The sequence below is a fragment of the Micrasema longulum genome, unplaced genomic scaffold (assembly GCF_059751315.1).
Source record: "Micrasema longulum isolate JH-2025_06_02 unplaced genomic scaffold, ASM5975131v1 h1tg000026l, whole genome shotgun sequence".
Classification (NCBI taxonomy): Eukaryota; Metazoa; Arthropoda; class Insecta; order Trichoptera; family Brachycentridae; genus Micrasema; species Micrasema longulum.
The window spans coordinates 1424685-1448577 of NW_028277233.1; the positions used below are offsets into that span (position 1 = coordinate 1424685).

General features: G+C 32.3%; 1 protein-coding gene across 1 annotated transcript in view; it reads right to left on the bottom strand.

The window, feature by feature from the left end:
- Positions 1–885: 885 nt before the first annotated feature.
- prom (prominin) overlaps positions 886–23893 on the bottom strand; it is a 29209-nt gene continuing 6201 nt past the window's right edge. The window contains exons 4-10 of the mRNA XM_088223938.1: positions 19788–20012; positions 16147–16262; positions 11164–11354; positions 10239–10397; positions 6713–6849; positions 4192–4245; positions 886–1248 (exon numbers count right to left, since the gene is read on the bottom strand). Of these exons, the coding sequence (XP_088080064.1) occupies positions 1221–1248; positions 4192–4245; positions 6713–6849; positions 10239–10397; positions 11164–11354; positions 16147–16262; positions 19788–20012 (910 nt within the window). The 3' untranslated portion in view covers positions 886–1220. The remainder of the gene's footprint in view (positions 1249–4191; positions 4246–6712; positions 6850–10238; positions 10398–11163; positions 11355–16146; positions 16263–19787; positions 20013–23893) is intronic.

Consider the following 23893-nt stretch of genomic DNA (forward strand, 5'->3'; position numbering starts at 1 on the left):
CCAAGGCTAAAATAAATCAAAATCAAGTAATAAGATTTTTTCATTCTTGAAAATGGCCCTTTCAATAAAACATATTTTGTTACCTATAGAGAGTTGCGTTGCATAACAAGCTAAGTGTTTTGTTGACCTTTTTACTGTCAATACCACAGTAATAATATTTTTATCTTAATACCGAATCAATACTCGGACTGACTCAAAAGAATCGGATGCCCTATTCATAGATTGGCCTTATTTTTTGCATTGTGAAATTACTTGTTTTGAATTGAGGGTATTTTTAGAGGTATTTACAAAATGCATTGAGGAGAAAATAAATTTATTTATTTTAATCATTCCAAGTGTTTCATTAAATTAACTACAAAATCGTGGCATAGTCACGGGTTCCATTCCCGACATGGTCGACGTGAATAATTGATTTATAGATGTGTTTTCATACCAGAATATTTCATTTTGTTTCATCAACATATATGTAGAGTACAATGTGCTATGTATATTTCCCACTTTTAATTTTTTATTGCATCCATCTATGTAGGTAAGCCCGTACCAAGTAGATGCAAGTTGTATCTGTATGGTGTGGTATCGTAGGCAGACAGCACAGCAGGAAGCGACAGCAAGGCGATTCACGATCACTAGTTCAAATTTTTTTTATTCACCCGAATGACAGCGGACCACCCCGCTATCACCGCTCACCCAAATAAATCAACTCATAAAAACAAGTTAATTTTAATTAAATCAAAAAGGTATGAAAACAGTTATGAAAAATAAAATAAAAATGTCAAACTTTTATTTATTCAAAATGAATGTAATATTATATTTAAAAAACGGGAATATCTAAATTGGCCAAAAATACACATATGTTTTATATTGAATAATTTCTTTTCAAACAATTTCTTTTCAAACAATTTCTGAAAAATATATCGTGTTTGAACACTCATTTAAGGACGTCTTCTAAAAAATATGTGCACCCTTTTGAAGTGACGAAAATATCAAAGACTCCAACTTTTAACTTTCATACATAATAACAGACTGAAATGTTCAAAGAGTTTCTCGAACGTCTTGTAAAGTGATTGATTTGTGAAATTTTACAGTTTTTAACATAAAATTATTAGTTATGACTTTTTTTTAAATGAAATGTGAAGAAAAGGAGAAAAAGTTTGGCTTTAGTTTTGACATTATTACAAATATAATTCTTACTCCTCATGACAAATATTTTCTTGTTTTTTTCATCGCCAGTTGTCTGCTTGTTGTGTACTATAAAAAACAGTAAATTTAAGTTAAATAATTTTCCAATAGAACAGATATAATGTACACACACGTTATTAAAGTTAAACATTAAGTATATAAAACCATAATCATTTTGATTTACGATAAATTAAAATAAGCCGGGGTAAATTAAAACAATAAATAATATTTAAAGCATTAACTTTGTGGACAAACATTTCAATAAATATTATTTATTAATTGTACATAACCACTTACCGATTATTTTGTGTCAACCGGTTTCAAGGCGTACCCATCTCTTTGTCAAGATATTGATTAAACGAACATGTTTTATTTTTATTTTTTAAATTTATTTATTTAAATTTTTCATTGATAAACCCTTACGGGTTACATACATTTAACAAAATATTTTTACTTGTAAAATTTACATTTTACTCTTAAAAATAATAATTTTAACATCTTTTGTAAAGGTAATCTGAATCTTTTGTTTGGTTTTGTCTGTAGTTTATTGCATAATTTCAGTCCATGGTTTTTTAGTCTCGATTGTCCTTTTCTCGTTTTAGAAGGTTGTATATGATATTTTTCTGATATTCTCGTATTGTGTTCATGTTTGCTACAGTTTTTTTTTCAACTCTTCGTCTACAATTACATCAGTGGCTAATTTATGAATAAATTTTAAGGATTCTAGTTTAAAGAGTTCAGTTACATTTGATTGTTTAGTTTGTTTAAAAAGTTCTTTAGTTGCTGTTAGAAAGGGTAGGTAATATACTAACTTTAATATTTAATTTTGCTGTCTTTGTAGTCTGTTTATGTCATTTTGATTTCCTGTTCCCCATAGTATTTGCAAATAACATATTTTAGTTTTTACATGGGCTTCGTACATTTTTTTTCCTTTTTCGGAACAAAGTTTTTGATTAAAAAAAAAGACTCGATAATGTCACCACTTTGCAAATTAAATTGTTGATGTGAATTTTCCATGCCTATTGTCTATCTATTGTTAGTCTTAAGTATTTAACATGTTCAATTTCAGTAAGTTGTTCATTATTTATGTAAGCATCTACTTTATGACGTTTTTTTCTAGATCTAAAATGGATAATATTTCTTTTTTTTTCATTAAGTGTGAGTAAGTTTGTGTTTGTCCATTTAGTCAACAAAGTAAGTCAACATGTAAATCACATTATACACATTCACCATAGTTGTTCCACAAAAATATACAACTAACGCGCTGATATGTCACATGTTTTAGTAGCATAAACGTAAGTGATTACATACAACTATTTAGCAACATTAAATTTAACAATAATGTTTTCCATGGGCTAGAAAAATGCATCTCATGGGAGTATCCTTGTTGTGTGCAAGGACGTATATACATAGATAAGGAGATTTCGGAGGTTCAAACACTCGTACAGAAAATTAGTTTACACTAGATATAAAGATTAAAAAAAAAACAAAAGGTTGATATCATGAACTTTTCTTTAATAATAAGGAAATGATCTTTTCAAAACTGAGTCAACAAAAAAAAAAATTATATGCCCTTTTTTATTTTTATTGTTTTATTTTATTTTTTTACAAGTGGAATTGAACGTAGTTATGCAGAAAGCAGCCAGTCCACAATTTCGATAAAATGAGATATTTGTGTTATCGGGTGCAGTAAGGTCGATTCTATGTTTTGCTAAAAACAGCCAGACCGCTTTCATATAAAAAAACTGTCTTAATCACCTTCGGAAAAAGGTGTTTCTCAATTTGCAAAAAACACCCACAAAACTAGAAAAATCTTACGGTACTTTAAAAATATTTTAAACTGGTCAAATACACAATAAGATTCTTGTTTGTAGTACATATTTTATTTTTTATTTTTTAGAAAAAATAAATATTTGCGTTCTTATGATTTACCCAAATATTTCATTATGAGGGCCATTTTCAACGAGTTGTAAATAACTCACTATCAGAAAATGGGAATCAAGTTGGGGTAGAGTAGGATTCGAACCACGGACCTTTGGTCCGTGAGTCCAAGACACTAGCCACAGGACCACAACCCGATCTAAATAAATGCAGCGTATTTCGATTATCCGTTACCGGAAGGTAAGGTGATCAGTCTTATGCTTCAGGTACCAGTCCATAAATAAGGAAATATTGCAAAAACAACACTCAAATTAAAAGTTTATGTCTATTCTGCTTAGAACCGAACACTAATAGTATATATATACATACATACACATTTACAGGGTGTTCATTAAACCCTGTCACATCCGAAACCAAGATGATCAGTTCGAGCAAGAAGACATATTGGCACATAAAATAATTTTTTTAGAACGAATAAAATTTAAAAAAATAAAATATCAAAATAAGCAAATGGTTGCTTAATTCTGCAGAAGAGAAACGAGGAGGGGGGAGGAGGAAGTCTGATACTGCGCCGCACTTCCCTCACTTCTCCCCTAAGCAACCATTTGTTTTTTAAATATAACAAAAAAAAATCTTTGTACTAAATATTTTTTAAAATATGCCAATATGTCTTCTTGTCCATACTGATTATCGTGGTTTCGGATGTGACAGGGTTTAAAGAACACCCTGTATACATACATATACACACATGAACATGCATATACACATGAACATGCATATACACATGAACATATACGCATACACAAATGCACATACATACGCGTACATATATATAATTAATAATAAAATAATGAAAACGAATAAACAAAACGATAAATAAATATTAATTGAAAATTGCTCCAGTGACGTGTCTAGCGCAATGTTGATATATTTTTTAAAACAGTATTTTCTTTCTTTGAAAAGATCTATCGTATTAAATTTTTTATCGTATGACGAGCATACTCGATGAATATATTAATTTTTACCCAGTATCCCCATTTTTATCTTTTATATTGTTTTTTCTACAACACGCCCCACGTGGAAGCTATACATACGTCTGTAGTTGTGTGTTAATAAATAAATAAAATTTACCTAGGCGTAGACCAGGCACTTTGTTCAGTAATGGCAGCATTCTCTGTCGAGGTCCTTTTCATCCACAAGAGACGGGAATTTGTCAAACATAAAAAAAGAAAAACAAAACCAAAATTTTAATTGAATCATATTATGTACATTTATGATAAAAAATACGACTGTTGACTGGTGTGAAGCAAAAGGCAAACATATTTATAAGTTCATTTTTTTTAATAGAAGATATTGCGTTCTTATTATTCCCCAAGCATTCAATTTTCTTGGCCATTTTTAAAGAAGAGCAAATAACTCACCATTAGAAAATTATAATCACTTTGGAGTCGAGTGGGATTCGAACCACGAGTCTTTGATATGTGAGTTTGCAAAACTAACCACGGAAACACAACCCGATTCACTGGAAAGTGCAAAGAGAGATACTTAAAATAATTCATTCATAAAAATAAGTTTCACGATTCAATTCTATTGTAAATTTTCATTAAATAGATAAAAATTGTTTTGCTTTTTTTTTTTTTTTTTTTTCAGAAACAAACAGTCGACAATGGTATAATAACATGAAAAAGATACGGTTTAAGGACAGACCAGCGGAATTTCTAAATAAAAATCATGCATATTAAATTGTGGCACAACAAAAGGTTGTGTTTATGTGTATTTGTATGAGAGTAAGTGTAGAGGTGTGTTTGTGTATTTGTGTGTATTTGTGTGGGAGTAAGTGTTCAGGGGTGTGTAAGTGTGAGTATCATTAAATAGCAAGTGGGGCCGTATCACAGCCAGAAGAAATGAGTCATAATTTATTTTTAAATAAATTAAGGGGCGTGTTAAAAATATCAAAAGATGAAAAAAACATTAAAGTTAGAGCAAGAACAATAGAGGAAAGAGTTAAAAGTTTTGTAATTTCCTTTTTATAAAATAACTGAATTTAGTGGATTTATCGAAACAATGTAAATAATACATAATCGTGGTAGAAATGAAGAATTTCAAATAATATTAAAAAATACGGATGTTCAAACATAAGCAAAATGGTCAAAGTTCATCATTATTACCTTTGCGCACCTAATGGTGCATACTGCACTTCATTTGTACACCAATTGTAACAGTCTTACGCTTCAGGTACCACTCCATGGACTATGAAATATTCTAGTGTGTAAAACACCTTTCAAATAAATACTTTACATAAAACATTTCAGGAATCGAACCCGAGACCTCTTGCATGGTAGGCAAAGGCGCTAACCATTACACTAGGAGGCCGAAATTAGTTAAAGTTATACAGTGTGTAAAGTCACCACGTAAATCCTGCTGATACCCTAATCAATCTTTCGAACACAGCCTATGGTCTTGACCCTTTCTCCTTCTCTATGATTACCGAATGGAGCTTCTCGCTACTGTCCGTGGCGCTGTTAGAGGTCCTGTCAGATATTCAAATCTGGTGGCTTCCAAAAAGAATTTCTTGGCATTTAAAAAAGTGTTGTAATCATTTTGGCGAATTGATCATGTCCAATCAATTTAATCCCAGACAGTAAAAAATTAACTTCGTTTTTTTCTCAATCCAATGAAGTGCATATAATGTACATCTGAATAACCTTCTTTCAGCACAAATTTACTTAGACAACCAGAGCTCAGAGGGCACCTTCGGGCACTTTTTCTCCTTCGCCAAAGAGCAATTTCTCCTTGTATTTGGGCACCGCCAAGGAGACTTAAGTCCTCAGATTCTATGTGTAGTATTTGGTGGGCAAACTGACACTTAAACCAGCAAATGACAGGTCATTAGCCCTGTAAATGCTCAGACTTCTATATTTCCCTTTTCAAAATGTTCTCCATCTCTGATATAATACTTTTTGTATTATTTAAATTTTATGTCACATTAAATGAGGAACTTCAGCCCTACGGGAAATTGGAAACAAAAACTGGTTTTTTGCGCGCGGTAAAAATTAGAGCATTAAATTGTGTTGTAAAATTTCTTAAAAATGTACGAAAAAAAATTAAATATTTTAATAAAAACTCACCACTTTGAATGACGTCACTGGTTCATATGAACCATCCAATGATATGAGAGCTTTGAAGGATATCCGGTTTGGTCACCGTAAATGAACCAATCGAAAGAACTGTCATAGAACAACCTCTGACGTCACACGCGGAGTTATTTCAGAAATACAAAACATTAAAAAATCATAGCGCTGATAATACGATATATAAAAACAAAAATATTTTTTTTTAGCTTGGTTAAATATTCTGTTAACTAACAAAAAAAGAAAAAAAAGACACTGAACTTCCTCATTCAATGCTGTAAAGAATAACTTATTAGTAATGCGAAAATAGCGCCATATAAGTTATCAACTTCATCATCAAACCTGTACTGTCTGCACCCAATAGTGCATAGGCCACTGTATTGGCAAACCACATGACGCGTATATTGATCATCTGTTACACGAAGGTAAGGTGATCAAATTTACGTTTCTGGTACCAGTCCAAGAAAATGAAGTACACAAGTTATCTATTATAATGTTTATAATATCTGAAGATGTCTCACTGGTGCGAAATGGTTCTTAAGAGCATCCCCTCCTCCCTGTCGATGGCGGCTCTGCACGCCCTGCGGAGCCTCAGCGCGACAGGGGCGGAGCACGCCCATACTACGAGGCAGCACGTCAAGCCAAACCAGAATCCGTTCTGGAATAAATACAGTATCTAAATCACTGTAGACAAGTCATTATACTTTTAATAATTAAAGAACTGTAACTAAGTTAAAATAAATAAGTCGATTTTGTTAAGTAGACAAAATTATAAGCAGCATTTATAGTTTATAAACGAATATGTTGGTTATAGTTTTCTCATTGATGACAAGTTAGATTACTTGATTTTTTCAAATGCACCGCAATGTATATGTATACGATAAATGGTATAATAATCCAAAAATTCTTAATCCGCATCTCAAAAGTTATACGCAAATGAAGAAGATTCTAAATTTAACAAAAATTTAACATTTATTATTTATCAACGAAAATTTAAGTTATAGTTTATAGTCAATTTGCCAGAACACGGAATCTTATGATGTACTTTTGTCCATAATTATAGGCTTCCAAAATATCTCGTCCTATTTTTTTTAATATTTAAAATATATGGTATATAACCATCTTTATAATGGATCATCATTACATCTGTCTAAATCTTGACAATTTACGTTAATGTTTATATGTAAAATCTGAATTATTTAACCCAATGCCGAATCGACGACAATAAGATCGATCAAAGTTTTGTTTAGAGGAATGACGTGGACAGCTATGGCTTACGCTGAGATGTTGGCCGGATGTACCTTTAAAAACTGGAACCTTTCACACAATTCTCCGGCTATTTGAAACAAAAAAAAACTTTGTATGTCTACAAAAAAGATTTAAAAAAATTTAACGTGGATGATTGCCGTCAAGAATCAAATATTTAATATTTATTTTCATTTCATTTAATTTCTAAAACATTTGCAATTTGGTCTTTTATTATATTTAAACTTTATAATTTTGCTTGTGAGAATAAAATTGTAATTTCGAGAAAATGCCTTTGTTATTTTGCAATTACCTGGTCTAGATATTTTAATTAGCAATACACACTGATTTTTGAGGCTCCGCGATTATGTAAATTTTGAATCCTATTTTTTTATCTTGATTCTTCATACATCTTGTGGGAAGGTCGGACATAATTACTGTCCACATTTAGGAGAGATTCTCATAATATACTGGTTGAGCGACGCTGGTGAATATCGTATATTTTGTGATGGATTTGATCTGATTTAATTTGTTCGGTTTACTTTTTGCATTGTTTCACAACAACGCACAGAGAATAGCTGTCAACCAATAAAGGCACCATTTAATTTTTCTGTAAAATAAAGTTTCTTTTTTTTTTAAATCTTTGAATTATGTTGATACATTGAATGTTGACATTATTTTATTTAAAAAAAAAAAGGTCATTTTTCTCACTCCTCACAAAGGACGTTACAATGATGATGATGATGATGATACATTTATCAATGAAAATTTAAGTTATGGTTTTTATTGATGACTTATTAGATTAGTTGGTTTTCTGAAATTTATCGCTATGTATGTGTAAATAGGGTGATAAATTGTCTAATTGCCGTTAAAACGCCATAAACGGACCTCGAAAGGCAGTGAATCTCATTTTTCGTGATTTATTAAGGTCAAAGTTTTGCTTCAAATATTGACTATTGACCATGGATACGCACGCCATAAATAATTAGACATCGAATGATTATGAAACTTCTAATTACGCAAAAATTAAGAAGCAATTTCGTTTTGTGCGTAATCATATACTTAAATGTTACAAAACTGGTTCGTTGGAAATACGCTGAAAATGTAACAAACTGTCGAGACGACAGCAACGAAAGTAAACCAGATGAATATAAAAATACATCGTGTTAGAGTAATATTTGAGTATTTTATTATAATAGAAACTTTCAGTATTTCAATGGTGTTCCAGTAATATTGCGCAATCCTATAATGACCACGATGCCGATCAGTCCGTCTACCATGTGACCAGTTGTTTTTATGTCAGCCGCTAGGGGCACTGCGGGCGCAATAGCTAGTACCACGCGATCTTTAGTTCCAGCGTTCACAGGAAAACGCTCGTAAAAGTTGATAATTAAAATTCGTTTACATATAAAATAGATGATTTTTCAAAAGAAACATCGCGCTTGGAGTGCCAATGCAGTGCCCCACGCGCCACAGAGTTATGGAATTGAGTAAATGCTTAGATTATCACGTTTTGTTATTTATTTTTTTTGCATTTTTATGAAATACACAAATATTTCAATTTCGCATCCATTTTTCTTTAATTGTAAATAACCGTGTTAAAAAATAAGAAACAATTTGTGGTAGAGCAAGATTCAAACCCCAGAGTTCCTGATTCCTGTTAAATTTGCTTACACAGAGTTAATAAAGATCCTTATTTGCACATGCGCGGACTTGTGAATTCAGTACTGGGCGACTGCCTTATGGGAACCAACAGACTTACGCGGTTCCTTATTTCCATGGGCCCGCCACACACTCGACGAGTGGCATGGGAAGTCACGAGGAAAGAAGGCGGAGACGTAGTGTGGCAATATTACTCGCTATGCCGCAAGTCATGCTCTTCGTCGTGCCCACCGCTTTCTATTTTGTGGGTTTTTTGAGGGCGAGTCAAAGAACCGGCAATATGAGCGTGAGTGGCTGGTCAAATAATCTCACGGTCGCAGTACGCATCAAGAGCTCATATAAGACGTCTGAACGCAAAGGGTGGCGGGGCTGTCAAAATTAGATGAAGCGCATTGAGCAATAAATTAGACTTCAGTTCACGCCTAACTGCGCAGGCGAAAGGTTGTGTGTGGGCTTGTCGCAATTTTTCAGAAGTTATTAATGAATGAACATCCAACCCATTTTGAATCGTTACTATTAACAACAAACTAAAAAAAAAATATTTGTTGTAGTCACTAAAAAGATTAGTCAACTTATAGCTGATTTTAGAGTATTAGAAGCAAACTAAGAAATCTCCACCAAAAACAAAAAAATAGTTATTGATAGCAAAATAAACTATAAATAAAAACCTACCTACCTTAATAATAGCATAATTCAAAATCGAATTAAAATCTTGCAAAAACCGATTTCAATTATACTACTTGACACCGCAACCGGCGCAAACTTGGCATTCTCCATCGAGTTAGTCAAGCATAATTATTATATATTTCACAATTCTTTTTTCAAAGTGTTTCGCAAATATCTCAGTATTCCCTTTAATAGAGATTTCATAGTTTGCTTCTAATACCCACATTTTATTAATAACTTTTTGAAAATTAGGTACCGATTATTTAGAAGTCATTAAGAAGCATTGGTTCCATTCAATCAACGGATGGACCACGCATGTTACCCTAGTAGCTATAGTTATAGCTACTTAACATACTGTAGTACTATTTTTTATAAATATTTATAAATTATCTTATGTAACATATAACTCGTATCTGCCTCTGTGGCGTTACATTTGGAAATTTCTAGAAGGATCAATAAGCATCGTGACTGTACCAGGGAGTCGATGTAGTGGCGACAAAGCAGTGACCTGGAAGCGTGGTACAGGTCCCATACGGGCCCACAGGGGGCCACGTGGCGCTCTACCTCTCCCAACACGTGTCCCCGGTATTGCTCTAGGTAGTCCGATAGGCGATTCACGTACTCGCCACTTTTCTGTAACAAAAAAAAAAAAAAACAATTTCTTCTTTTTGGTTTAGATCGGTTGATCTGTTATCGGCTAGTAGAGTCTCTTAGAGGTGACTCTTAAGACGTTGAGTTTGAAATGTCCTTCCATCTCTTCGGTGGTCTATTTATTTATATTAATAATATTTCTTCAATGACGTAAAATGACCGACCGAAATTTCGGTTTTTATTTCGGCCAGTTTTGGCCAATAAAACGAGTTTCAGACGCGGTTTTGGTTCGGTCAAAATTTGGCCGAAACTTTAGATCAGCCGAAACCTGCGATAGGGATGTGTCGGATTACGTTCGGCTGTTTAATTTATAGATATATAACATAACAACGAACCAAAAAGTGCTAAAAATAAACTAATTTACTCATTAAATTTATGCCATATATTTTATTTTATCATTCAATTAACCATGTCGGGAATCGAACCCGAGACCTCTTGCATGGTAGGTAAACGCGCTGACCATTACACCACGAGATCGACAAAAACATACATATAAAAAACACACATTTATCATAGTGTTTTTTTATTGATAATTGTTTCAAATACTTCAAACAGTTTATTATAACATCACAAAATATCTGCAAAATTAATCTCTAGTAATATTGTAATTTACGGCATTGGCCCTTTTAGACCCGAATCACAAAATTAACCTTTATTTTGCAGATCGAAGGGTATTCAATCGCTTCATTTTTTCACCTTGAGTGTCTGGCAACCCTATATAGAACAAGGTTATGGATTATGGACTGACCTTGTCAGCGATGACAGCCCCCTGATTGTCTATGTAGTACTGGATTGTCTTCAGGTGGCTAAGGGACTGGTTCATCTGCCTCAGGAAGGGCAGCAGCTGCAGCTCCAGCTCCGTTAGACGGAAGACCAAGTCGGTCCTCAGCTGCTCCAACGGCTGCATGGTGTTGACAACCAACCTTCGCGTTCGAGATGCTGAACAAAAATACAAACTATTTATATTTCGGGTATGAACTGTGCCCGGACGGATTATGAACATCTTTGTGTGAAAAATAACTAGAATCCCAAACGCGTGCTTTCGACGGCTGTTCTCGGGGAAAAATCTTGAACAAGAACATCGAGTGGAGATAAGTCCGCCTTATAGTGTAGTGGATAGCGCGTTCGCCTACCATGCTTGAGGTCCTGGGCTCGATTCCTGGGAGGGTTGACATTCAATTTTTTTTTTAAAGTTGGTTTTACACTGCAAAATTTAACCATAGTTGGACTGGCACCTGAAGCGTGAGGCTGGTCACCTTACATTCATAAAATAGATTATCTATATACGCTGCATTTAGTATAACAATGCAGTGCTATTTGTACCACAAGTGCGTATAGGGGTGTGATGTGATGATGATGAATACGTCTATAATAAGAGTTATAATAACACCAATTAAACCACCAAATATTTTTTTTTTATGGTTGAAATCATGCAGTCTTTGACAAAAAACTAGTTGAAAAGAAAACATTTTTAAAAATAATTGTTGACCAGCTAGATTATTATCCGTTTTAATTATGATGGTTACAACAAATGGGGTTAGATTATTGAGAGTTGGAGCTCCTACTCCAGATAGCGATTAACAGAGAAGATACGAGGTTGCTGTTTGATATTTGTTTATTACATGGCGAATAAATACTCGTATATGACACTGTGTTGTGAAGCGCGAGAGTAATGGAGATGAGGAGTTGAAGTAATTGCTCTTGAACTACATGCTAGATCTAGGTGACTGCGTTGAGCAGAGTCTTCGGGCTGGCTGGACTGACTGACGTTGACTGGTCGACTGAACTGAACTGAACTCCTGGGATGCGTCTTGTGGTCTCTTTATAGGGCACATTTCTTCGTTGTTCTTTTGTTCATGAAAGGGACGATGTGAATATACTGCAGGATGACGATTTCGTTTTTATGTGCAATACTGTTAGAGTTGCATAATATGTTGTATTGTGTTCTATATAAAATGATGACAAGCTTCATCGGTCATTGTACTATCTCGGGTAAAATGCTTTAGTACGTGTGTGTCATCGATTATGGACCATGAACCCCTGATCTGGTTTTTTTATTTGAACATCAGTAAAACAGAATTAAGTTAAAACTGCTTTACCACATTTATATTTTTTTTACTGCATTATCGCAATTCACAATGAACTTTAATTAAAGATAAAGAAAAAAAAAATAATTGGGATTTTGAAGCCTATTGAAAATAGACGCACTGTATCTGAATTATCCTACTCCCCAAAATTAATCTTAATGTCCCCTTTTGCGTGACAAGAAATAAGTTTTATTCCATCTGCCAGTCTGTAGCACTAACTATGCACAACGCTCTTTCTTCTACCTTTTTTGCTCTATCTATAATGCTTTTTTTCATCTATTGATATATTTTACATACCCCTTAATTTATTTGAAAATAAATTAAAACTTATTATTTCTGGCTGTGATACGATCCCACTTACTATTTAATGATGCTCAGACTTACACACACCTGAACACTTAATCCCACACTAACACACATAAACACACATCTACACTTACTCTTATCCAAATACACATAAATACACCCTTTTTTTGTAACACAATTTAATAATATGTGTGGTTCTTAATATTATGTATCTTTTTTAGGTGATACCGTGTATGTTGGATTTGATCCGACGTTTCGGCTACCATTGCAGGAGCCATCTTCAGGGAAAACTTGTATGGTTCTTATTTAGAAATTTCGCTGGTTTGTCTTTAAACCGTATTTAAAAAAAATGTTATTAAATCATTGTCGACTCTTTGTTTCTTTAAAGTAAATAAATAAGTGTGTAGCTTAATTAAATCAGTTTGAGTTATTATAAAGATTAAGTTTATGTTAAAGATTGAGTTAATCACATAAAAAGAAATTAATTTGAGTTAAAGAGAAGAAACTAGTTGTTTTTCAAGAAAAGAAAAAAAAAATAAGACTATATAAGAAGCAATAAAATAAATTAAAAATAATGTACACACACATAAATAAAGATTAAACATCTGATTTTTGAAACAGAATAATATTTTTTTTATAATCCTTTGCTGTATCATGATAAATGACAATTTTAATTTTTTTCTGTTCCTAGGGAATGTGGAGTAAATGGAGGACGACAGAATAAATGAGAATAATATAAACGGGTGCGTTGACGAATATATAAAAAATATGGCACGATGATGTCCAATAATTTAAGGATGTGTGCTGGAAAATGTGTAAGAATCGGCGAAAATAGTCTGTAATTGATGGGAAATTGGAATGGGTGATGTGGTGTACTTTTTCTGTCTACTTCTACACAGAGCTGGTGTGAATTTGAGTATGTTTATACGGTTGATATAATCGTCTGATATTTGATTTAAGTATTTAAAAATGATTTGTTAAATTGCTTTAAGATTTGGTCCGAAGAAATAGGTCAAGCAATAATTCTCTCTACGTGTGCGCGCTAGCAATAAATAAAATCAGGTTTTTTATTAAACACTTCAGTTAATGAATTAAATTGGAGTAATATAATCTTATATCACCGAGACTTAGACAAGGTTGCTTACCTAAACGTTTGATCATATTAATAACAAGAAGATATTTGAATCTTGTTCATTTTTTGTATGTATATCCTTGATTTATTATGCACATATACTTATTAAATAAATGTTTTTGTTTATATCTAAATTTGTTTCAAAAGAGAGGGAAAACATCGTTGAGAAGAAAATATGGAAATCCAGGCAAGACCAGATATTATGACAGGTCATTGGCTGGTTTAAGAGGCCACTTTGCACAATGTGAAGCATTCACCATTCTGCCCATATTTGAACATCCACATTTCCTCAACTCTTCCATCTGTTGGCTTTTATATTTTTTTAAAGATGTTTTCCTTCTTTGTTGCAACAAACTTGGATATAGATAACTCCCTAGGAAGGAAATCCAGCCAGTCTGCAAGCATTTGGACATATTCTAAATATTTTTACTATTTATATTTGTGTGTAAGCAACACATATAAATATACATTTTTATTATAGGGAAATATATTTTTTTTAACGATTTTTAATTATTGAGGCTCTATGAAATATTGTCGAGTAATACAAAATATTTTTTTAAACTGATTAGTAGATAAAAAAATAAAATAAAAATTCGAGGGAAAACGGTTCATTGTATTTGCTACACCAATAAAACGATTGTCAAGGCCAAACATGTCGCGCTTTTGTAAAGACATCTTATTTAAAAATTTCATTTTGAAAAATTATTTATAAAAACATATCTCCACCTGTTTTTGAAAATACAATTATTTTATCTAAATCCGTTTCACGTGTTTTTATCGGTTTATTTCAAGAATTATAACTCTGAGGATATTTCCTAATTAAAAAAATATTGTATGTTAACATGAAATAAATATGTGCTTTATAAATTATATCTCAAGCTTATCCTTAAATAAAATTAATAAATAATTATGAACAAGTAATTGAAGTTCAATGAATTGAATATGTCTTAATCTCTGTAGACTAAAACTGGAATTTAACCCTGTTAGGATTTTTCTAAAGAGCCCGGTATCTAAATAGAGACGAAAGAAATACTTTGGCAGATTTCGCAACTGAGATGTAGGAAGTATTGGGGAATGCATAAATTTAGGGATTTACATGGCTTATGACATGTCTTTTGTGTAGAGTGACAGAGAGGACTGAATAGTTTTCTAGGACACCATATGCTCCACCTAGGGAGCGGATATAAATTAAATAAAAACAATTACCATTCTCAAAAAAAAAAAAAAAAAAATTACCATTCTGCCTAAATTTCCACATCCCAATAGTTTTGTGATTTTATTCTTCTCAATGTCTGACCAGGAAATCTTTTGAAGAAGAAATTTATTGCTACGGGAAATTGGATACAAAAATGTTTTATTACACGCGGTAAAATTAGAGCATTTTATTGCACGCTAAAGTTTATCTAAAATGTACTAAAAAATTATAAAAATAAACTACTTTGAATGACGACACAAGTTCTCTTAAATCAAGAAATAATAGAGTGTTATGATAGATATCTATTTTCCAGAAAGCCAACTCACCAATCAGGACAACTTACCGAAGAGAACTAGTGACGTCACTTATGGTGTAATTAAAAAAAAATACAAAGCTTTAAAAAATCGTAATGATTTTATATGATATCGTATACAATCGTATACGATACATAAATATAAACTTTTTTGGCTCAGTTTGGCAGTCTATTAATAAATGAATAAAAACAGTTAACTTTTTCATTGACATACCAATAATATCTTATATTGATTAGTATTAATTTAGGTTGTGATAATAAATAAGTGGTTCATAAAACAAAGTAATTTTATTTTTTCCTTTAAAAAGAAAAAATAATTTAATTGATCTCACTGTAACTTGTGTACCAATGGTGTCTTTACAGTGGGAAATTTTAAAACCATCGTCGGATTCTTTTCCCCACTGCCAAGGATCCTCAGAACAGTCAACAGAATCTCACTTAACAGTACTGTCGATGTGTTCCTACAGCAAAGACAAGCATTCAAGAAGCAAGTGGTATTATTACTCCTGATTTGAGATGACACACTTGCCATGTCTGCCTAGATCGTGCCATGACTACACATATTGTACATTCAAATAGATTCTAATGTTGTTTAGGTTAAGTCAATTTAATGTATTATATATCATTGATACCCATCTATTAGGGCTTTAATAAGCCTGTCGATTGGCTAAAAAAAAAAAATGATGATAGGTTCTTACCTAATGTCTCGATTCTTGAGGACGTAGTGAGGTCTGATATTTGGTTGGCAATGCTTTCAAACTGATCTGCCAGGGAACTGAGGTCTTTTCCTGTAAGGGGTCCGTTCAGCTGAAATCTAATAAAACGCAATTTGCATTTTTCTATGACTATCAAATTTAGAATTTCAAAAACGCTCAATTTAATTAAGAATCTCGCAACTATAGGCAATTCGTTTAATGTGTTTATTATTCAAAAAAATTGCTAAATGTGTTTATGTGTAACAATTATTATTAATTTTATCACCAATAAATTCTATTAGCCAATATGATTGTCTAATAAAAATGTGATTATTAATCAGTAAATGTGATGCTTGAGAATATTTCACTATTTAAATTAATTCAGTTTGATTGGTCGCTCGTTAATAACCGCCTTTAAAATGTTAATTTCGAGATCAATATACGCATTTTATAATTTTCGTTTATGTATAATTAGGTGAATGTTTAAACAAAGTTACTTTTATTTATTTTACCCTTTATATACATGTCATTTTTTTAAAATATATAAGGGCGGGCATATTGCTTTAAACAATTTTTTCCTACCTAACCTAACTGTTCGGTTTAAGAAAATTAAAAGTACACAGACATATTATTCAAAATTTTATAATTTTATACAAAAATTTAAAATAAAAATTAACTAAAAAATTTACACTGCACTACGAAGAGAGAAGAGGAGAGGTGATAGGGAGGAAATAATGAGAAAGGAACAACTCAAACATTTAGGTATTGGCATTTCAATCTTGATTTAAATGTAAATAAAAAAGAAGTCTCTTACTAGTGGGTAGATTATTCCACAATCGAGCAGCTACTATTGTTAAAGAGGAGGCAGGAAAGTAAGAGTGGTGAAGTGATAGGTATTAAAAGTTACACTGTAATTTGGGTAGGTAGGAAGAAATTGCTTTAAGGCAATATGCCCGCCCTTATATGTATATAAACTGTATATGTAAATAAAGTGTTAAATAAATCAATCACATTTTGTAGCTTGTTGGAAGAGATTTTGATTGATAAAAACTTCATAAAAATGTGATCTAAATTGAAATACAATGTACAAATATAACTAACAGCCGGAAAGATCAGTAACATACATATTTGAAAAGATTTTTTTAGAAAAACAACCGTAAAAACATACCTTTGTAGAGTGCGTTTACATGTTTGACAGCTCGAATTTATTAAAAAGTGCATGTCGGCCAACTAGGTAAATACACAATTTTTATTTATGTTATTTCACTTTTGCTCAGAGATATCTCTCATTTATCGCACCGAGAGTGTTTAATATTTTGGAAGAGCGTATTAAGCTCTCAAGGACTTGATTTTCCTTAGTGGAATTTGAGTAGGAAACTCCTTGATGATTTTACGAATGCTTGAGTTTACTGTTTACCGTATTGATGTGCCATATATATATATATATATATATATATATATATATATATATATATATATGCATTAAAAAAAATATATGTTTCTGATCCTATATTTGTGGTGATATACTCATTTGTCTGTGTCAACTAATTGCTAGTCCCATCTCAACACATGACTTTTAGTCATTAACCCATGGAGTTGGGACTTATGTCTCAAATAATGTAGAGTCAACTTATATATGTAAATCAATAAATACATTTTACGCAGATAATTTTTTTTTTGTTACGCACACAAACAAAATCTATCAAATATCCGAATGTAAAATGCATGCATTGTACAAACCTAATGCATTGTACAAACATCATGTTTCTAATCAATAAGCGGCCTCCGTGTGTAGTGGTTAAGACACTTGACACATATGAAAGATTCTGGGTTTGATTCACGATAAGAACACAAAAATTAAAGTGTAGTTTTTTTATCAGGTCTGGGTGCTCTCTGCTGTAATTCACCACTGTGATTGGGCCTCGAGGCCTGTTGCGGTGCCAAAAATTAATAATGTTTAAAAAAATAAAATTAAAATTTGCTGTTTTAAAAATGCACAAATTAAGAATGATTTAAAAATTGTTTTGTTTTAATTAAGTGATGGAACTTTCAAGGTTTGAATAGTTTGATAAACTAGTATGCTTTTTTCATACCATATAATCAGGCCCTTTTTTGTTTTATTTTATCAATATATCTTATATACTCTTGACAATAAATCCAGGATTTGGATCACATCAATGAATGGACTTAAAATTGGCTAATCTCGCTGAACGCTAAAAAATCTAACATTCTTCACATAGGCAAAAACAATCCTATGTATTTAAATTTGTTGCAACAAAAAGGAAAAACATTTTTGAGAAGGGATTATGGAAGTCTAGGCATTTACAGGGCTTATGACCTTTCATTGACTAGTTTAAGTGTGAACTTTACACACTGTGTAACATTCACTATTCTGCCTATGCTTAAACATCCACATTTCCTCAACTCTTCCATCTGAGGGGAGATCCTTAAGCCCCCCATCCACCCGCAGCTGTTATAGAGTCCTGGGGTCTCTATGTTAACTGCGCATAGAGGAAAGTTATTATAAATATTCCTAAGGAATACAAACTCTATGCAGATTAAGGAGGGGGGAAAGGACGTATAGACAAAGGCCAAGACGTCGTCCCCACCCCTCAGGATCCCCTCAACGCCTCTGTTTTTTTTTTCAAAAAATATGTACACAAACAATTTACATAAATAAACGTATCCAAATATACAAAAACAATTTCTTAAAACTATAGTTACTCTTCCATTTGTTGACTTTTGTGAAGTAAAAGAGCTGAAACCTTTATCATGTGGGTGAGATTCATCCGGCTGAACCAATTCACCTACTAGGCAACGCCAGAAAACAATTTTGCAATTTTTTATACTTCTTCTTTTACCAGGCAGTTGATTCAACAATATTTTGAGCATTTCCAAACGCTTGCAGACTGGCTGGATTTCTCTCTAGGGAGCTGTTTATATTAAAATGTTCGTAGACAAAAGACTGGATTTCACCCCCTCGGGAGTCATTAAGATTAACAAATTACAACAGGGATGGAAAATAACTTAAACAAGGGAAACTACGAACATTTGGACAAACTCGAATATTGTAATGAAACCAACTGGTCCAAGAAGAAGTTTAAAAATTGTTTTCTGACGTTTCTTAGTATGTGAAATAATTCGGTCAGATGAATCTCTTCACAAAAATAAAGGTTTCAGCTTCTTAAACTTCACTAAAATCAACAAATGGTGGAATTGAAGAAATATAGATGTTCAAACTTAGGAAAAATGGTGAATGTTACACAGTGTGTAAAGTGGCCACTTAAACCAGCCAATGACAGGTCATAAGCCCTGTAAATGCCTAGACTTCCATATTCCCTTATTTAAGGTATTCTCCATCCCTGTTGTAATTTGTTAATCATATTTTAAAATTCTTTTTATTTCTTTCTTAAACCATCACATGCGATTTATCGACATTCATCAGTAAATCGCTTCCTTTGCATACATCATAGACTTGTGTTACCAAAAGTTGCAGTTCCTCTTTGCAAGAAGTGCGGCATCATCAAAAATAAAAATAATGGGAATAACATTTACCGATTTGGTTACGTTGAGGCCAGGAAAGGGTCAATGACTTGTTTCGCCCTTAACGTGCTTAGAACTGGCGATCAGAAATTACAACTTACCTGTATTCGGTAAAGTTTACAGAAGTGGCCGCCCTCATGATGGCCCTTAGCTCGTGGTGGGCCCGCGGCGCGGCGAGGCTCGCCGCGGGGGCGGGCGCCCTCTCGGCGAGGTGCGCCGCGGCTCCGCTGAGCGCGGACCAGTTGTAGTGGGCGGTGACTGCGTTCACGTCTAGAATGTTCCGCAGCCGGAATACGGGGTACACTGGACGGTCGCGTTTGCAATCCCTTGAACGCATAATATGGCAAGTGATCCAAAAGGCAGTTTAATAGATTCAGTAAAATAAAATAATATAAAGTTTTGAGAGATTCAGAAGAATAAATTTTGAAACTGAATAGATTATTGAATAATTATGTTTCTATACAAACTTCATTATTATAGACATAACTTCATTAATTAAGATTTGTTTTAATTTGTAAATAAAATGATTTCACCATACTAATGACATGAATAGAATTTTTTAAAAATATTTATTTATTAATAAAACATCACTCTGTCAGATTTAAAATTTACACTAAAAATGTATTATGTAACTTAGTGGACATTATAATAATAAATATGTACATCTCTCCCCCCCCCCTCCTTATCCTCTCTTCAAGCATTTTTGTCCTTATCCCGCCCAATTTACAGTAACTTAATGTTCTTAAAATTAATATTTAAAAAATCTTTGATTATTGAGTACTTGAAAATAACATTTTTACATGTATAAATTGTATGTATTTATTTGATATGTAATACATATTTTCTTTACTAACTTTGTATACTATGTGGAAATCTGTTATTAGTTCTGAGTTTATACACTATATCTGTTTGTTTAATAAATATGTATGTAGAACTGTTGATTTCCCTAATAAAATAAAATAAAATAAAATAACAAATTAAAATACAATATTACAACTAAATACATTTTTTTTACATTAATCAAATACATATATTTACATTAACGTTTTCCATAACGTAAAAGAAATAAACAATTCTTGTGTACATAATGGGGAGTGACGTCTTATAATAGATTATTTTATTTCAATCAATAATATTTTTAGAATAACATAAATAAATTACAAAAAAGATATTAACCATGTTTTCAATCAGTGTTACATAAAGAAGAATTATAGATGTAATTTTTTACTTCATTCTTAAATATATTGTATTCCTGACTGTACTTTTTATTATCTTTGTTCATTTCATTAAAGAAAAATATTCCTCTGTTAGTAAAATGATGTTGTGCAGTAGTTGTTTTTAATTAAGGAATTAAGATATTACCACCTGTTCTAGGTCGCGTACTTACGTTTTGATACCTAGATATACTACTATTTATCTTATCTTTATGTATTTGAAGCAAACAATTCGTTTTATATAGCAATTCTATATCCAAACCTATTTTTTTTTTTAATAATTGAACAGTGGAAAAAGTAGACGGTTTTTTCAAAATGACTTTTCTAATTATTTTTTGTATTTTTTCAACTGGTAGAATATTTGTTTTAAAAGCACCAACCCCATCCGATTATTCCGTACTGTTATATGGATTGGGCGAATGCAAAGTAAATTGATTTTAATTTTTCGATGGTTAATATATTCCTTAATCTTATAAATACATATATAAGTTTTCTCACTCTATTTACAATATTATTTATTTGCTCCTTAAAAAAATAAAAATATATTGGTTTACAAACAATGAGAAATCATTTTTAAATTTATTTCAACAGAGAGGAAAAACATTTTTGAGAAGGGAATATGGAAGTCTAGGCATTTACAGGGCTTATGACATGTCATTGGCTGGTTTAAGCGGCCACTTAACTTATTGTGTAACATTCAAAGTTATTAATATTACTTAACTTATTAATATTACGTAAAAATATATGATTTAATCCGATGGTGCAGAAATGTCAACTCATTTGAAAATGGATCGTATAATAACCAATAACAACTAAATAATCATCGTGTCTTCCAAATATTTTATAAAGTTGCCATACAAACGTGTATTTCTATTTTTTCATTTAAAAATCATCTTAATTAGGTAAGAACATTGAGAGAATTACATTCTTTTCCTAAACCAAAAATTCCTTATATAGTAATATTAGATTCCCGCGTTCAAGTATTTATCATGAGACCGAAAAGAATTTTTATATGACCTTAAAAATAGTAATGTTAATTACTTACATAGCGACATAATTCTGTTTTTTGTTTTTTGTTTATTTATTAAATTTATTATTATTTAATCAGAAATAAGGCCTTATCACCTTATTTTTTCAAGAAAATTTACCATTGTTTTTTAGAACAACCATATCGTAGTAATTGTTTAAAATGTAACTAAATCTGTACAAGAGAACTAATGATACAATATGTTTCATTAAGAATTCTGTGAGTCTTTCCAAATGTTTGTAGACAAGGACTGGATTTCACCCCATAGCGAGTTATTAAGATGATCATTAACAGGGCTTATGACATATCATTGGCTAGTTTAAGTATCCACTGTTAAAACTGTTTAACATTTACCGTTCAGCCATTGTTTGAACATCCATATTCTTTAAATTTTTCTATCTGCTGATTTTTGTGAAGTTAAAGAGCTGGAACTTTTATAGATGTGGGAGAATTCATTTGTTGGTTTTTGTTTTAACCGAAAAGTGTATCCTTGTATAAAGGAGAAATAATTCAGTCCATAGGCGGAATGGTGAATGTGTAGGATTAAAGTAGTTGGGTGTTTGGTTGGAGTTCCTACCCCAGTTAGAGATTGACAGAGGAGACACGAGGTTGGTGTTTAATGCGTATTTATTACATGGCAAATAAGATACAGCACTTGGTTGTGTAGCGCGAGCGTAGAGGCGATGATGGGTTGAAGTAACTGCACTTGAACTATATGCTGGAACTGTGTGATATCGTCGAGCTGGTCTGACGTGAACTGAACTGACTGACTAACTGACTGACTGATTTTGTTGGGTAGGCTGAACGAGCTGACTGATGTTGGCTGCGTCATGTGTTCTCTTTACAGACCATATTCCCTTGTAGTTCATTTCTTCATAGTAGGGATGATGTGAACGTACTGCAGGGCGATGCCCTCCGATTTCATGTGAAATACTCAGAGTTGCATTTTACGAATGTATAGGATTCGATTGAAAATGATGACATTGCATCGTCGGTCATTAGTCTCTTTTAGGTGAACTAATTTAACACGTGTGTGTCATCGACTATGGACTATGGACCCTACAAATGTAACAAAGCATCTAACGTGGCCACTCAAACTAGTCAATGACAGGTCATAAGCCCGGTAAATGCCTAGACTTTCATACGTCCCAATCTTAAATATTTTACCTCGCTGTTGTAATGCGTTAATTTTAATTAGTTTCAACAAACATGTCATTTATTTAATATTATTGCTAGAGTAATATTTGAGTATTTAATTATAAGATAAACCTTCAGCATTTTAGCGGTATTACTTTGATATTGCGCAATACTATATAAACAATCCTGCCGGACAGTCCGTCTACCATGTGACCAGTTCTTCTCCTCTTCACCGCTAGAGGCAGTGCCGCGCCGGCGCAATAGCTAGTAAGTACCACGTGATCCGTAGTATTAGCGTACAGAGCTTCAAAACGAAAATTATTATAAAATAAATTTGAAAGACACAATTATATATAGTAGACTTGGTGGGAGTGGAAGCGGGAGAGAGGTGTTAACGGTGTTAATAATTTTATTTGATTCAATGATCTTATAAAAGAAGACAACTTGTTATCAAAGAAATCAAGATTGGTATGTTTGTTGGCAAACCTAAGAATTCTGGGCATAGAGGAATGAAAACCATAGTTAGTTCTATGGTTATTGGTATAAAAAAGTTAGTTTTGTCTAAGGTTTCTAGTTGAGATATTGAATTTTAATGAGCTCAGTAGTTAAGGCGCATCAAAGAGTTAGTTTTATATATTTATATAGTGTTTAAGTAATTAAATTTGAGGAAAATGAATTGATACACTGCCTTTTAAAATTCATAAGTGTTTTAAATAAAAGTTTCCGCTCTTAAATTCATAAACATTAACAGATGCAAAAATTGAACGAATATAGATGTAAAAATTTAGGCAAAAAGGTGAATGTTACACATTGTGTAAAGTGGCCACTT